We start from the raw sequence: 14281 nt of genomic DNA, 5'->3' as shown, positions 1-14281 counted from the left end.
CACATCATAGCTAAAATGAACATGTGTTTTTTTCCTGGGTTAATGCTCAACTGCCAAGTAACTTATGGCTTTTAAAAAGGTGAGAATCCCAAAACACAGCACCTGAATTAGTATTAAAGGGCAGCTGTCACAGGTTTCAGGTAAATGAGCTTATCTAGGGTGCATGAGAAAGCTATGATCACAGTAACAAAGTGAGCATTGAGTATGTTTCATTGTCTTGTTTGTTTCTCCTGACGACGCGGTTAAACTCCGCGAAACGTTGAGAAAATAAAGTCCATTTTTTTTACAAAGACCTACCAGTGCCGTGTTTGGAGTCCTGCATTGCTGGGATCACCTATCTGTCTACATTGATTTAACAAAGGCACAGAGGCTATTGTGTACAGAGGAGAGAGTGCCAGTCCGACTCGTGGATATGTATGTATGTATGTATGTATGTATGTATGTATGTATGTATGTATGTATGTATGTATGTATGTATGTATGTGTATATATATATATATATATATATATATATATATATATATATATATATATATATATATATATATATATATATATATTTTACAGATGAGGAGTGCCAGATTCATTTGGATTCTATATATATATATATTTATTTAGAGAGACAATTTTTTTTTCCCCCTCCTCCATCATTCGCTTTCTGTTCCTATACTCGCCTCGCTGAAATGTCTTTCCGGGCGGTCTGCCACCCTGCCGCGAGGTTCTCTTTGTAAAAATTTTGAATCACTTTAACGTAAGCCAACTCAATGCTGTCTTGTAAATGTCAAGGTACTTGGTTACACCTGTCAATTGAATGTGATTCACTCAATAAAATGGGTCTAAAAAAAAAAAAAAAAAAAAAAAAAAAAAAGCTGGACACCACTTTTGGTAGGTGAGAAGGGACAATACGAGAGGAACTGCCCTGTCAGAATGGAAGACCAGGAAAGGGGAAGACCAGGAAAGGGGACTTACTGGACAGAGCTGACAAGTCAGAGACTCTCCTGGCCGAAGCTATTGCCAACAAGAAAGCAGTCTTCCAGGTGAGCCAACATACAGTAGGTCCACCGACCACAAGGGCTCAAACGGTGGGCCCTGAAAAGCAGACAGGACTAGGGAGAGGTCCCACGGGGCAACCAGTGGCACAAAGGGAGGCTGGATATGCAAGACACCCTGCAGGAATGTGCAGACATCCGGCGACAGCGCCAACCGTCGACGGAACAAGATGGACAAGGCCGAAACTTGAACCTTCAAGGAAGATAAGCACAACCCAGCCTCCAGGCCCTTCTGCAAGAAGGGCAGAACCCTAGAAAGGTGGTAAGTCCTGGGATTGAAGCGGTGAATTTGACACCAGGTAAAGTAAGCTCTCCAAATGCGATAAGCTCCCGCCGAGGAAGGTTTCCTCACCTTGAGCATGGTGGAGATCACTCTTGAGTTAAAAGCCCCTTGCTCTTAACAGGGAGGTCTCAACAGCCACCATGCCAAAGCCAGACTCCTAAAATCCAGGTGTAGACACGGACCCTGAGAGAGCAGGTCTGGGCGCAGGGGTAGTCGAATCTGAGGGGCCACTGATAGGACCTGCAGATCCGAGAACCAGATCCGTCTGGGCCAATGTGGAGCCAACTAGAATCAACGCGCCGCCCTCTGCCACGGGGCGGACAGGGCGCTCACCAGGCAAGCCCATGGGTCGCGAGACATGGACCCATACAGGGTGAGTTTGAGGTTTTGGTGAGATGCAATCAAGTTCACCTTGGGTAGGCCCCACCATCGTATCAGCACCTGGAACACCTCCGGATGGAGGGCCCATTCACCGGCATCCAGGATCTGACAGCTGAGGAAGTCCGCTTCCCAATTCAGGACTACCGGGATATAGATCGCTAAGAGAGCAGAGACCTTCTCCTCCGCCCGCTGAAAGATGCGGGATGCTTGCGCCATGGCGGGCCGATTGTTAGTGCCACCATGGTGCTTGATATAAGCCACAGTTGCATTGTCCAACTGGACTTGTACCGGGTAACCCTTCAGTCAGGGTTCCGCCAGACAGAGGACCCGAAAGACAGCCCTCAGTTCAAGGACATTGATGGAGAGCTGGGCTTCCAGACCGGTCCAGATACCCCGGAACGCCCAGAGGCTGGCATTCGTGGTGAGAAAAGTCCAGAAAGGCCTCCCCAGAGTGAGGTTCTGTTCCAGGAGCCACCAACCAAGGGAGAGACGTACCATTGGAGACAAAGCTAACGTCTGGGCCCGGATTTGTGGTAGGATCCTGACCACTTGGAGAGAATCTCCCGCTGTAGCGGGCGGAAGTGGAACTGAGCATATTCTGCCATGTCGAAGGCCGATACCATCGTACCCAGGACGCGCATGCAGGCATGCACAGACACCTGCCGGGGAAAGAGGAGACGCCGGATCCTGGTCTGCAGAGCCAGGTGGCATTCGGGAGGAACGCCGCCTGACTGAGCCGGAAGCAAGGAAGACTTGGGACAATTGATGACCCAGCCGTGATGCACTGATATGGCCAGGTGGTCCTGGAGAACATCTGCAGATCACTATAAAATTAACAGGTTGTCCAGATACGGGAGTATTCGGACAACCTGGTTGCGCAGCCTGCTGCCCATCACGGTCATGACCTTTGTGAACGGCCCAGGGGCGGTAGACAGGCCAAATGGCAGGGCCCGGAACTGAAAATGACGGTCCTGGAGGGAAAACTTTGATGTTTCAGCCGGATGAGGATATGCATCCTATATATCCAGTGAGGCCAAGAAGGTCCAAGACTATGGAGCACATGGTTTACATCCTGAACTTTGGGAACTTGTTGAGCCGTTTCAAGTTGAGGATGGGCCGGAAGGTCTGTTGGGCTTTTTGACAAGAAAAAGGCTGTCATAGAATCAGGAACCCATTTGAGCTAAGGGAATGGGTACAATGACTCCTGAGAGGAGCAGCCTTTGAACAGACTGTTCCAAAGCCCTGCACTTTTCCAGGTCCGATGGGAGGCTCGTGGAGAAGAATGAGTTCGGTGGGCTTCGCCAAAAAGTTAAGGAGTAGCCTCGAGGGACCACACCCAGAACCCACGTCTGTCGTGGATTCTAGCCAGATGGCCGAGAACTCCAACAGACGTCCGCCCACCTGGGGATCCCCCAGGTGGGGTCCCACCCAGTCATGTAGAGCATGGGTCCTCAAACTGCGGCCTTCCAGATGTTGTGCAACTACAAATCCCAGCATGCCTTGCCACAGTTTTAACACTCCCTTATAGCAAAACTGTGGCAAGGCATGCTGGGATTTGTAGTTTCACAACATCTGGAGGGCCGCAGTTTGAGGACCCATGATGTAGAGGGTTTGTCCGCTGCCTTAGGAATGGGGATGTCCGGTGGCCCAGGGTCACTTACCCATGGGTTTGGCTGATCTGGCAATCTGGGGAGATCTAGAGAAGGCCTGTCCCCTGCCCCGGCCCTGAAAGGGAAAGGACTGGAAGGGAACCCAGGGCCATGGGGTAGGGGCAGGCAGCAGGAAAGCAGCCTTAGAAGCTGCTACCGTAGCTACCATTTAATCCAGCTCCTGTCCAAATAAGAGGGAATAGCTTCTAAAGTGTTTTTTAGAGTCCGGGTTCACCTTCCAAGAGCGCAGCCATAGAGATCTGCATGCCGCCACAGCTGAAGCTGACACTCTGGAGGAGAGAGTGGCAGAATCCAGAGCCGCCTCTCCCATATAAAGTGCAGCCTGGTGCACCAAATCAAAAGTAGGCAGCAGGGTTTCTGCAGGCACACCTACGACAGCCTCCGCCGCAAGAGTAGTTTTCCACTCAACTAAAGCCTTAGCCACCCAGGCAGATGCTAGGGCAAGCCGACCCGCTGTACCGGAAGTGGTATAAATGAGTTTCAGGAAGTCCTCCAACTTCCGATCAGCTGGGTCCTTAAGGAACGCAGTAGGAATGGGCAGTGTAGGAGGATTTTACTAACTTTGCCACATGTGCGTCTACTTTTGGGACAGTTTCTCAGGGGACTCTGTCCTCCTGGGGGAGGGGGTAGAGGGAGGAAAACCACTTAGGCAAGCTAAACTTCCTGTTAGGTACCTCCCAAGTCTACCTGATGACCTTAGTCAAGTTCTCTTATTTAGGGAATAAAATCAGATTACGATGTTTGAATATAGGGCCCCTTTCCCAAAATGCTGGGATTTTTGTCGGAGGCGGATATCAACAGAAAAGGATCGTTGTGCAGTATTCGGATAATAAAGACAAATTAATATGTGCAAAAAAACCTCACAATGATAATTAAAAACCAGCATATAATCACATATCCAAGGCATGGACTGCTACAACAACATCCAAACGGTCCCAGACTTGGTTGGAAGATGAGGCTCCAGATACCGGTCTTTGAAGTCCTCTGAGTCCAGGAATAGTATGGATTATCCAGCCAGGGGAAAAAAAACAATGGTGCACACCACACTTAATGCATTTCGGGCTAGATGTCCTTCCTCAGAAGTGTGGCGTGTACTAAATCCAGAGTTCCTTTTATCCCCATGGATACCCTATACACACAGACCGTTTGGATGTTGTGGTAGCAGTCCATGCCTTGGATATGTGATTATATGCTTGTTTTTAATTATCATTGTGAGTTTTTTGCACACATTAAATTGTCTTTATTATCCGAATACTGCACAATGATCCTTTTCTGTTGATATCCCCCTCCGAAAAAAATCCCAGCATTTTGGGAAAGGGGTATCTCTTTTGTATCATTCTAGGTGAACCATTTATCTGTCAACCAAATCATCAGGCAGTCACTTATTCAAAGTTATGTATAACCTTATGTATTGGTAAACATGCGAGGGTAGCGCTGTGTGGTTTCACAAATCCTTTTACTTTCACATTTGAGTGTTGATTTGACAGAACACTTGGCGATTCCCACTAGCTGCTGTACCTCGTTGCCATGTGCTGTTTGTCAAGACCTTTTTTCTTTTTGAATATAGGGCCCGAAGGTGCAGGCGGTTCAGCAGGGTCATCTAACTTAAGGAACTTTCACAGCTGTGACCAAGGCCGGCACATCAAGACAAGATGGGGGATCCTCTCTATCGCAGGCCTCCCCTTCGTGAATACCGTTGTCGACGGCTTCCGCCAAACAATCCTCATCCTTGGCATCCTCATTCTCTGTGTCAGTGTCATGCTGACGGAGGAGCCTGGATGACAGGGGGTTCCTGACTAAAGTCCTGCATCTGTCTGCAGGCACTGTCTGCTGCCGGAGGGGCTACACCCACCATGGATGAGGACGGCATCACAGGCTGCTGGGGCAGCGCAGCTGAGACTATCAACTAGCTGTGAGAGTGATGTGGCCCAAGCAGGCTCCTGTGAGGAGGCCGTGGGCATGGGCAGCATCTACTCATTGTAGCAAGCTCGTGCATAAGCCATCCTGTACATAGTCATGGGGGGGGGGGGGGGGGGGGAAGGCCACATCATTACAGGCTGTGCATGACAGCAATGCTGGGGCCTCAGCCATCTTGGACTTAGCTCTGTTGGACATAATCAAGGAAAAACAGGAGGGCTATATGGTACAGTTTAACACAAAAGAAACAGGTTGGGATCATTTGGTCTACAGCAAGTTGGTCGACAAGCATTAGGTCAACATGCGTCTAGGTCAATAGATCGACAGGTCGACACAAGCATTAGGTCGACAGGCAAAAGGTCGACATGGGGTTTTTCACAGGTTTTTTTACCCGAATATCGACACAGTGGACATGGACACAGTTTCCCATGCACCACTAGCTATGCTTCCGGCACGGTGCATCGCTGTGCTCGGAACACCATTTTATTCTCCCACCATGCCCTAGTGGATGGCAGGGCATGAAATACTGCTTGTCGGCACATGTCTGATCAAACAAGAGTGAAAAAACCCATGACGACCTTTTGACTGTTGACCTAGACCCATGTCGACCCAATGACCGTATCCCAAAGAAACTGGCAGGCAGCTAAAGTGTTAATATGGCGCGCACACACACACACACACACACACACACACACACACACACACACACAAAACAGGCAAGCATACAAACGCATACAATGCAAGAAATAATGGCACTGAGCATCGTGTATCATGCTCCAGCTAGCTATGGCTGGCTGGAGCACGATACTGTACCCTGTGTCCCGTAGGAGAGGTACAGGGGTGACTTGCATAAGCGTCCTGGCAGTGAAGGCGTGGAACCCCGGGTGGCTGAGAGCTTCTCCTTGTCCCTCCTCACATGCAGCAGGCAGACAGGAAGGGATGTCAGTGGCGGGAACTCTCTGTGCAGAGCACAGTTCCCTGCCTACTGTCCCTGGGGGAGGGGCTGATGTGGAGGGAGCCTCCTCCCCTGCTAACAAATAACCCCCCTGGGAAGTGTCCACATGCAGCACCGGTAAAAAATGGCGGGGATCCGGCACGCACCGGGTGGCCTTGCTTACTGGCGCTGATGCCCACAAACTGTAACCCTGGTGATCCAGCGGGAGGGGGTGGCTGACCAGCCATCTGCTTGTTAGCGCAGCCGGCGGTCCCCCCACGGAGCTGCAATAGCCGCATGTGCCTCACTAGCGGGGAGCATCCGGAGGCAGCTGTGGCTCCCCAGTGCCCGGGGCCAGCTGCTGTCCCCACCCACAAGTGGCGCTGCAGCTCTGGACCCGGGTGATGGAGCAGCAGTGCAGGTGTCTGCTAGGCCCCCAGCGCTGCTGCATTGTCATTGACAGAGTTAGTGTAAAAGAAAAAAAAAAGTAAGAAAAGTGAAAGAAAAGCTACGGATTATGCTTACGATAATTCCTTTTCTTCGGAATACTTCATGGCAGCCGGACAATGGGTTCATCCCTCTCTCCCCTCTTATTCAGACAGGTAGTTTTTCCCTAGGACACTTCCCCTTCTCCACCTGTACATTAGCCAGCACCTTCCCCCATGCCTTCAGTCTTTTGACACGCAACCGATCCTAGGGAAAAACACAAACATGGGGGGTAATAATATAGGCTGCCATGAAGTATTCCGAAGAAAAGGAATTATCGTAAGTATAATCTGTAGCTTTCTTCTTCATACTTCATGGCAGCCGGACAATGGGATATACCAAAGCAGTAGGGTGGGCTACAATACCTTAGATCAAGGCCTGATGTAGAACTCTGCTCCCAAAAGATTCTCCAGATACATCCAATGCATAATGTTTCGCAAAGGTATGTATGGACGACCATGTTGCAGCCTGGCATATGTCTTTGACCGAGACATTAGTATCTCTTGCCCAGGAAGTTGCCATTGCTCTAGCCGAGTGTGCTTATACCTTCTGGAACTTGCCGGCCAACTTTCCTGTACGTGAAACAAATTACTTCTTTGAGCCACCTGGAGATAGTTTGTTTCGAAGGAGCGAATCCTTTCTTCGCCCCTTGCGGAATCACAAACAATGACTTCGTTTTCCTGAAGCTTGCTGTTCGGTCCAAATAAATTTTTATTGTCCTAACCATGTCCAACGTATGAAGATCTTCCTCTCTTCTACTGGTTGGGTTTGGGAAAAAACAAGGCAAAACAATATCTTGACTCATATGAAACGAAGAAACAACCTTCGGCAAAAATGAAGGTTTGGTTCTCAGGACTACTTTGTCCGGAAATAACTTAAGATAGGGTTCGAAGCATAACAAAGCATGTAGCTCACCCACTCGTCTTGCTGACGTGATGGCCACCAGGAACACCACTTTCCATGTGAGAAATTTCAGTTTAGACCTCTCACATGGTTCAAATGGAGTTGACATGAGACCATTTAATACTAGATTGAGATCCCACTGAGGGACTATCGGTCTAACTTTCGGCCGGATTCTCTTCATTGCTTGACAAAACCTCTTTATTAGAGCGTTGTCGGCCAACTTCCTATCCAGTAGCGCGCTGAGTGCCGAAATTTGCACCTTCAGAGTTGCTATTGAGAGCCCTTTGTTGAAACCTTCACAGAGGAACTGTAAAATATGTGACATGTTTGCATTGGGGAATGGGAACTTATCTTTTGACCATCCAGCGAAGATCCTCCAGATTCTATAATATATGTTTGACGACACCCTTTTTCTTGCTTGCAGAAGTATGTCGATTACAACTGGTGACAAACCCTTGTCCGCTAACTGCTTCCTTTTAAACTCCACGCCGCTAAACGTAACTTCTGTGGGTCTTGACATACTACTGGTCCCTGCGCCAGTAGATCGTGCGACACTGGAAGAAACCATGGCTCTGCCACCGCCATGCTTTCCACCATCGGGAACCAGGACCTCCTGGGCCAATATGGAAGAATGGCTATCGCCTGAACTCTCTCCGACCTGATTTTCCACAGAACCTTGTGAATGAGTGGGAAAGGTGGAGATATGTACACTAGAGTAAACTCCCCCCTTTGAGACAGAGCGTCCACACCTTCTGACCCTTGCGCCGGGAATCTGGAAAAAAACCGAGGAGCCTTCGAATTTTCTGGAGTCGCCATGAGGTCTATTTGGGGTTGTCCGAATCAGCAAACTATTTGCTGGAAAACAGAGTCCTTCAGCTCCCATTCCCCTGGTAATACCCGATTTCAGCTCAGGAAGTCTGCCAGCTGATTTTCTTCTCCTGGCACGTGTAGTGCCGAAATGGACAAGAGCTGCTCTTCTGCCCAGACCATGACCGACCGAATTTCTTCCAACAGTGGGTGACTTCTTGTCCCCCCTTGTTTGCTGATATACGCGACTGTGGCTATATTGTCTGAAAAGACTCGCAGATGGGACCTCGCTATCTCGGTGCTGAAAGCTCTTATGGCCATATATACTGCTCGGGGTTCTCTGATTTGACGACAGATCTGACTCTTGAATGGACCAAATACCTTGGGTAGTTTTGCCTAAACAATGTGCTCCCCACCCGGTGGCACTTGCGTCCGTTGTCAATACTACGTACTGTGGACTTGATAGGGACATTGTTCTGGATGCCAGATACCTGCTTTGCCACCAAAGCAGGGATAGAACCACTGGACGGGGTAACATGATGTAGCCAGTCCAACGAGACCTGATTTTTGGTATAACGGAGAAGGTGCCACTGTAACGTTCTCATATGCCATCTGGCCCACGGAACTACCTCCACTGTCGACGCCATCATCCCTAGAAGACTTATTGCCAGCCTTAAAGGAACCTTCTGACTTATTTGAATAGCAGTCACAAGATCTTGGATTTTGCTGCACCTCTGACTGGTCAGAGTGACTTCGAATTCTACTGTGTTTATGACGATGCCCAGGTACTGAATAGTTTGCGTAGGGGACAGGTGACTCTTGCTCCAGTTGATCAACCACCCGTGATCCTGTAAAAAATGGACGACTGTTTCTGCGTCTCGAATGGCTTCTGCCTCTGACCTTGCTGAGATGAGTAGATCGTCCAGGTAAGCCCATATTGCTATATTTCTCTTTCTTAGGCATTCTATCATGACAACTAGCACTTTTGTAAATACCCTCGGTGAGGACGTAAGGCCAAAGGGAAGGCAGGTAAACTGAAAATGGTTTCCTTTGACGCAGAACCTGAGAAATTTTCTGTCTGGTGTACATATAGGGACATGAAAATAAGTGTCCTTTAGGTCTATTGAGACAAGGTAGTCGTCTCTCCTTAGTCCCAGCAGTATAGACCTGGTTGTCTCCATATGAAACTTGCGTTTCCAGATTCTGGCGTTTAAGTCCCTTAAATCTAAGATTGTTCTGAATCCTCCAGAATTTTTTGTCACTACAAATAGGCGAGAGTAAAACCCTAGGCCTTCCTCCGCCTCTGGAACAGTCTCTACCGCTCCTGACTCCACCAGATCCTTTATGCTTGAGACCAAAGCCTCTTGCTCCACACCTGAAACTGGGAGTTGTGAAACTAAAAATTTTCCCCGTCTGGGTTTTGAAAGGAATTCTAACAGATATCCCGTGGACACTAGTACCCAAGTGTCTTGAACCGTTTGCTCCCACACGTGGGCAAACTGAAGCAGTCTTCCGGCAACCTGGATACTCTCCACGGGACATGGTTTGTCACTGTTTTTTATCGCCTCTTAACCGTCTGTCGGAAGAATGCCCTGGAGATCCCCGAGGTATATCTCTCCCGAAATGGCCTACCAGGCCTATAGGACCTGGCCTGCCTGAAATTTTGCCTGGGGAAATAGTTAGATCCCCTTCCCCTCTTATCCTGGGGAAGTCTAAGGCTGGTTTCACACACTCCAGCTCCTGACGGACGGCGAAAACCCACACGGCCAGGGAGCCGTGCCGCACTCAGCAGATTACAATGGTGGGGATGGCCACAGCCCGGCAGCCGTCCCTTCCAGTGATGGGATCCGGCTGCAGACGTGCGGCTGGGCCGTGGCCGTCCCGTGTGAATGGACACAATAGTGTCCATTCACAACTAATGTGTGCGGCACGGCTCCCTGGCCGTGCGGGATTTCACCATCCGGCAGGAGCCGGAGTGTGTGAAACCGGCCTAACCGACTTCCCCTGACATCCTCTGTATCATTTGGTCTAGTTTACTGCCAAAGAGGAACTCACCCTCGAACGGCAGAGTAGACAGTTTGTTTTTAGAGTGGGAGTCTGCAACCCAGGACTTAAGCCACAGGGCCCTCCTCGCCACTACTCCAGATGTCAAAGCTTTAGCTGAATAATCCAGCACATCTAATGATGCCTCACAGATGTAGTCGACGGCAAGCAGAATCTGGGCCAGACTACTAATAATCTGCTCTCTGGCGACACGCTCCTGCAGATCCTCCTGTAAGGATGCACACCAGATTCTGAGAGCTCTAGCTGATGAGGCTATGGCCACACCTGATTTAATGGAGGTTGAACTGGAGATATGAAGCCTTTTCAATGCACTCTCCATGCGTTTGTCCATAGCATCTTTAAGAGAGGCACCGTCCTCCAGAGGAAATGTTGTCCTAGTGGTGACCTTGGATACTGCTGCATCTATTTTGGGAATATTGCACCATTTTAGGAACTCCACATCCTCTATAGGGTACATTCTTTCTGCCCTCTTAACGGAACCAATATGTTTATCTGTATTGGCCCATTCTTTAGTGAGTATCTCTTTAACAACCTTATGAACGGGAAAACACCTTCCCTTTCTGGATCTGTCCTCGAATAACGCGTCGTATTCAGTTTTGACCGGCTGCTTATAGTTTAGTTTAATGTCTTATAGAAGTCTTTAAGGACAATTTCCACAAGCTCCAAATTGAATGAGCGCTCCTCCTCGACTAGCTCGCCGGACTCAGCACCAGAGGCTCCAGACCCCTTATCATCATCAGTGTCTGCAGCAGCAGGTATCATGTCACATTCCTGGTCCAAACTGGTCTGAGACCTGGACCTTTTACCTTGGTATTCTTTTTTGGAAACAAAATTCTCCTTCATCCAAGCCATTAACTCACTAATTTGGGATACAGTACCAATGCTAGCAGCAGCATCCCTTGAACAGCCCTGACACATGGATTTTTCACCAGTGAAGACTTTATCACATCCAATGCAGGTTTTACTAATATGCTTCTTCTTAGTCACCACAGGCACACTAAAATTGAACAGATAATAATCACTAACTAAGCTACATAAAACCTAAGATAAGATAACCAGTCCTAAAAGAGGACTTACCTGGGCAGCAATGCAGAAACTTTCTGAGAGGCTTCCTCTGCGTCCATGTTTAACACAAGGTGCTGCAGCACAACCTTGATCTCAGCACAACTTAGGAAGCGCCTATTACACCGACCAGGCGCATTATAAAGGCTACTTCCGCCCCCTTAGCATTCTGGGCCGGCGCCAGGCAACGTGCGCGTCATCTGCCGACGCTGGAACGCACGCCGGCCTAACTTCCGGGCAGGTGAGCCGCATACGCTGGGCGCCAGTCAATTGCGCGTCATCCAAAGGGGACGCGCTGGAACGCACGCTGGCTAGTGCCCCCGGCCAGGCTCCGGCCTAGTACGCGTCACCCACGCTGGAGCGCACGCCGCTGACCTGCACGGACTTCCGCCGGATGTACAGCGTGATCCCTCAGGCGGACACACGCTGCCACCGGGAGCCCCCGCCAGGAATGCTGACCCCGGGAACCGGCTAAAGGTTCCCGCCGCTCACAAGGGGTATAGTGCCTAGGAGTTCACGCCACCGGCCAGGACATTTTCAGGGAACCGGCACCGCCATCCCTATGCTGCCCAGGACTGGCAGCATAACGCCTACCAGTTAGTAAAAAACAATAAACCTACACTACCCTGTCTAGCTTCTTAGGAGACAGGAAAAAGACTGAAGGCATGGGGGAAGGTGCTGGCTAATGTACAGGTGGAGAAGGAGGAGTGTCCTAGGGAAAAACTACCTGTCTGAATAAGAGGGGAGAGAGGGATGAACCCATTGTCCGGCTGCCATGAAGTAAGAAGAAGAAAGTGAAGTAGGGCTGCATAAAGCAGCCCCTCTATTAGGTGCATCTGGCTCCTGCCAGCACCTTAAAAAACGGAGTTCCTTGGCCTGGAGGCGGGGAGGAGCCTGGCTGTCTGGGGGCAGTGAAGTTTAAACTCTAGGGTGCTGGAAGCTCTCTCCCACTCCACTACCCACTGTAAAGCCTGTGGCCCCTGACGTGTCCTGATGAATAAACAGAAAATAATCCTGAAACCTGCACCTATATGGATATGACGAGAATCTATAAAGTGCTGCAGATTTCTGTACAATGCTGGCTAGTCAGGCAGTCCCTCAGATGTACCTGGTCCTGCTAGCTCTGTGTTTGTGGGACCAGTTTACTAGTGGGAGGCGCATGGTACAGGGGGGACAAGCTAGCGGGGGGGTATTTAAGTCTACAATCGGGTGTGGTAGATTTTTATCAACATTCACCATGATAAAATGAGAATGTCAACAAGGTTAAATGCCGACATTTATCATGTTAATACTGATGAAATGTCAACATGAATAGAATGTCCCTGGAGGTCTAGAGCCAACTGGTGGATCCAGATGTGTCTTCTGAGTCCGGCGGTGACATTAGGATATGGCATACTACTGACTTATCCTAAGAACCAAACCCACCCCCATATTGCCTATCCGAAACCCTCTCTCCCCTTATTACTGCAGGAATATCTGTACATACATGTACCCACAGGGAATCAGTAACAAATTTGCAGGATGAATACACACAGAATACATACACACTATATAAAATAACAAACGCAAAAAAAAAAGTTATGAAAGGATATTTAGATGCACTTTGATAACTGGACGCAGCCTAGTGACAGAGATCACTGTATAAGGTAAGTAGTGTAGAGGACATACCTGTCGGGGTCCCCCCTGCAAGACCAGCAATTCTCGGATGACCAGCGGCTGGTATAACTGATCCAGGAGCCCCCGCAATGCCGCCCTGCATTGGCTCCGCTCTCTCTCCGTCAGATTCTAAAAAATAAAAATATTTTATTTAAATTGGGACTGATGGAAACTTCAAATATAAGTGTTTAATCATTTGTGTATTGCATGGCAGTGCTGCAGGTGACCCCAGGGAACAGGTTACGTACAACACAAAGTTACCGTGTACACGGCCCCTGCTCATGGCGGCTCTAGCGAGGTATTCTACCTTCAGTCTCCCCTCAGTGCTCGGATCGCCATTGGCTTTGGACGGACAGTATCCCAGCTGACAAAGCCCAGCCATCAGGTCTCCGAGATGCTGAGTGAAGATCAGAGTCCCTAACGACGAATGGCTGGACACCTCCAATAAGGCCGTGCAGGTGATGTACAGCCTGCGGGTACGACCTTGGGGCAGGTCGCATGATGCCACTGAACAGACAAGAGCTCCAAACGTCGAGCGATGTTTCAAGGGAAGGCCAATCCCGGGCAGCAGGTATGGACAGATCCCCATAGACACCACAAACTGCAGAACAGACTGGACAGTCTTCTGCTGAGCAATGCTCAGTGTGTCTGGGCTGAGTGCTGGGGCGGCCTCAGGAGTCCTGAGATTGGGTTTAGGGGGCTGGAAAGAAGCAGACAACTGATTCATACACTCCTTGAGGGACAAGAGTAACAGCAAAGCTTCTGACGTGAACATCCATGAGGGATCTACAGGGGTTTCCGAGCTTCCATCCAGCCATGCGGCCGCCCCAGAGACGGTGGCCCGCAGGATCCGCAGTTCCTCCCACTTAGCAGCACTCTGGAGTTCCTCCTGTAGGCAGGATACATTGAGCTGTAGTGTATGGAGCAAGGCAGCTTGTTCATCAGTGCCATGTGAGCCAGAATCTGTAATAAATACAAACAGATCAAAATACACCAGCACTTGCTCCTCTGTGCATATTTCTGGATATATGATGGAGGGGCCGCTAGCCTTATGGTTTTGTGGGGGAGG

General features: G+C 49.5%; 1 protein-coding gene across 2 annotated transcripts in view; it reads right to left on the bottom strand.

The window, feature by feature from the left end:
* TANGO6 (transport and golgi organization 6 homolog) overlaps positions 1 to 14281 on the bottom strand; it is a 94160-nt gene that overhangs the window by 70823 nt on the left and 9056 nt on the right. For both annotated transcript variants that reach the window (XR_014465580.1, XM_083164788.1), the window contains exons 2-3: positions 13520 to 14175; positions 13225 to 13341 (exon numbers count right to left, since the gene is read on the bottom strand). Coding sequence is in view for 1 of the 2 variants with exons in the window: in XM_083164788.1 (XP_083020914.1) it covers positions 13225 to 13341; positions 13520 to 14175 (773 nt within the window). In the remaining variant the exon portion in view is untranslated. The remainder of the gene's footprint in view (positions 1 to 13224; positions 13342 to 13519; positions 14176 to 14281) is intronic.

The sequence above is a fragment of the Crinia signifera genome, chromosome 11 (genome assembly GCF_055691185.1).
Source record: "Crinia signifera chromosome 11, ASM5569118v1, whole genome shotgun sequence".
Lineage (NCBI taxonomy): Eukaryota > Metazoa > Chordata > Amphibia > Anura > Myobatrachidae > Crinia > Crinia signifera.
The sequence above is the reverse complement of the archived record's forward strand: the minus strand, read 5'-3'. Positions and strand labels throughout refer to the sequence as shown.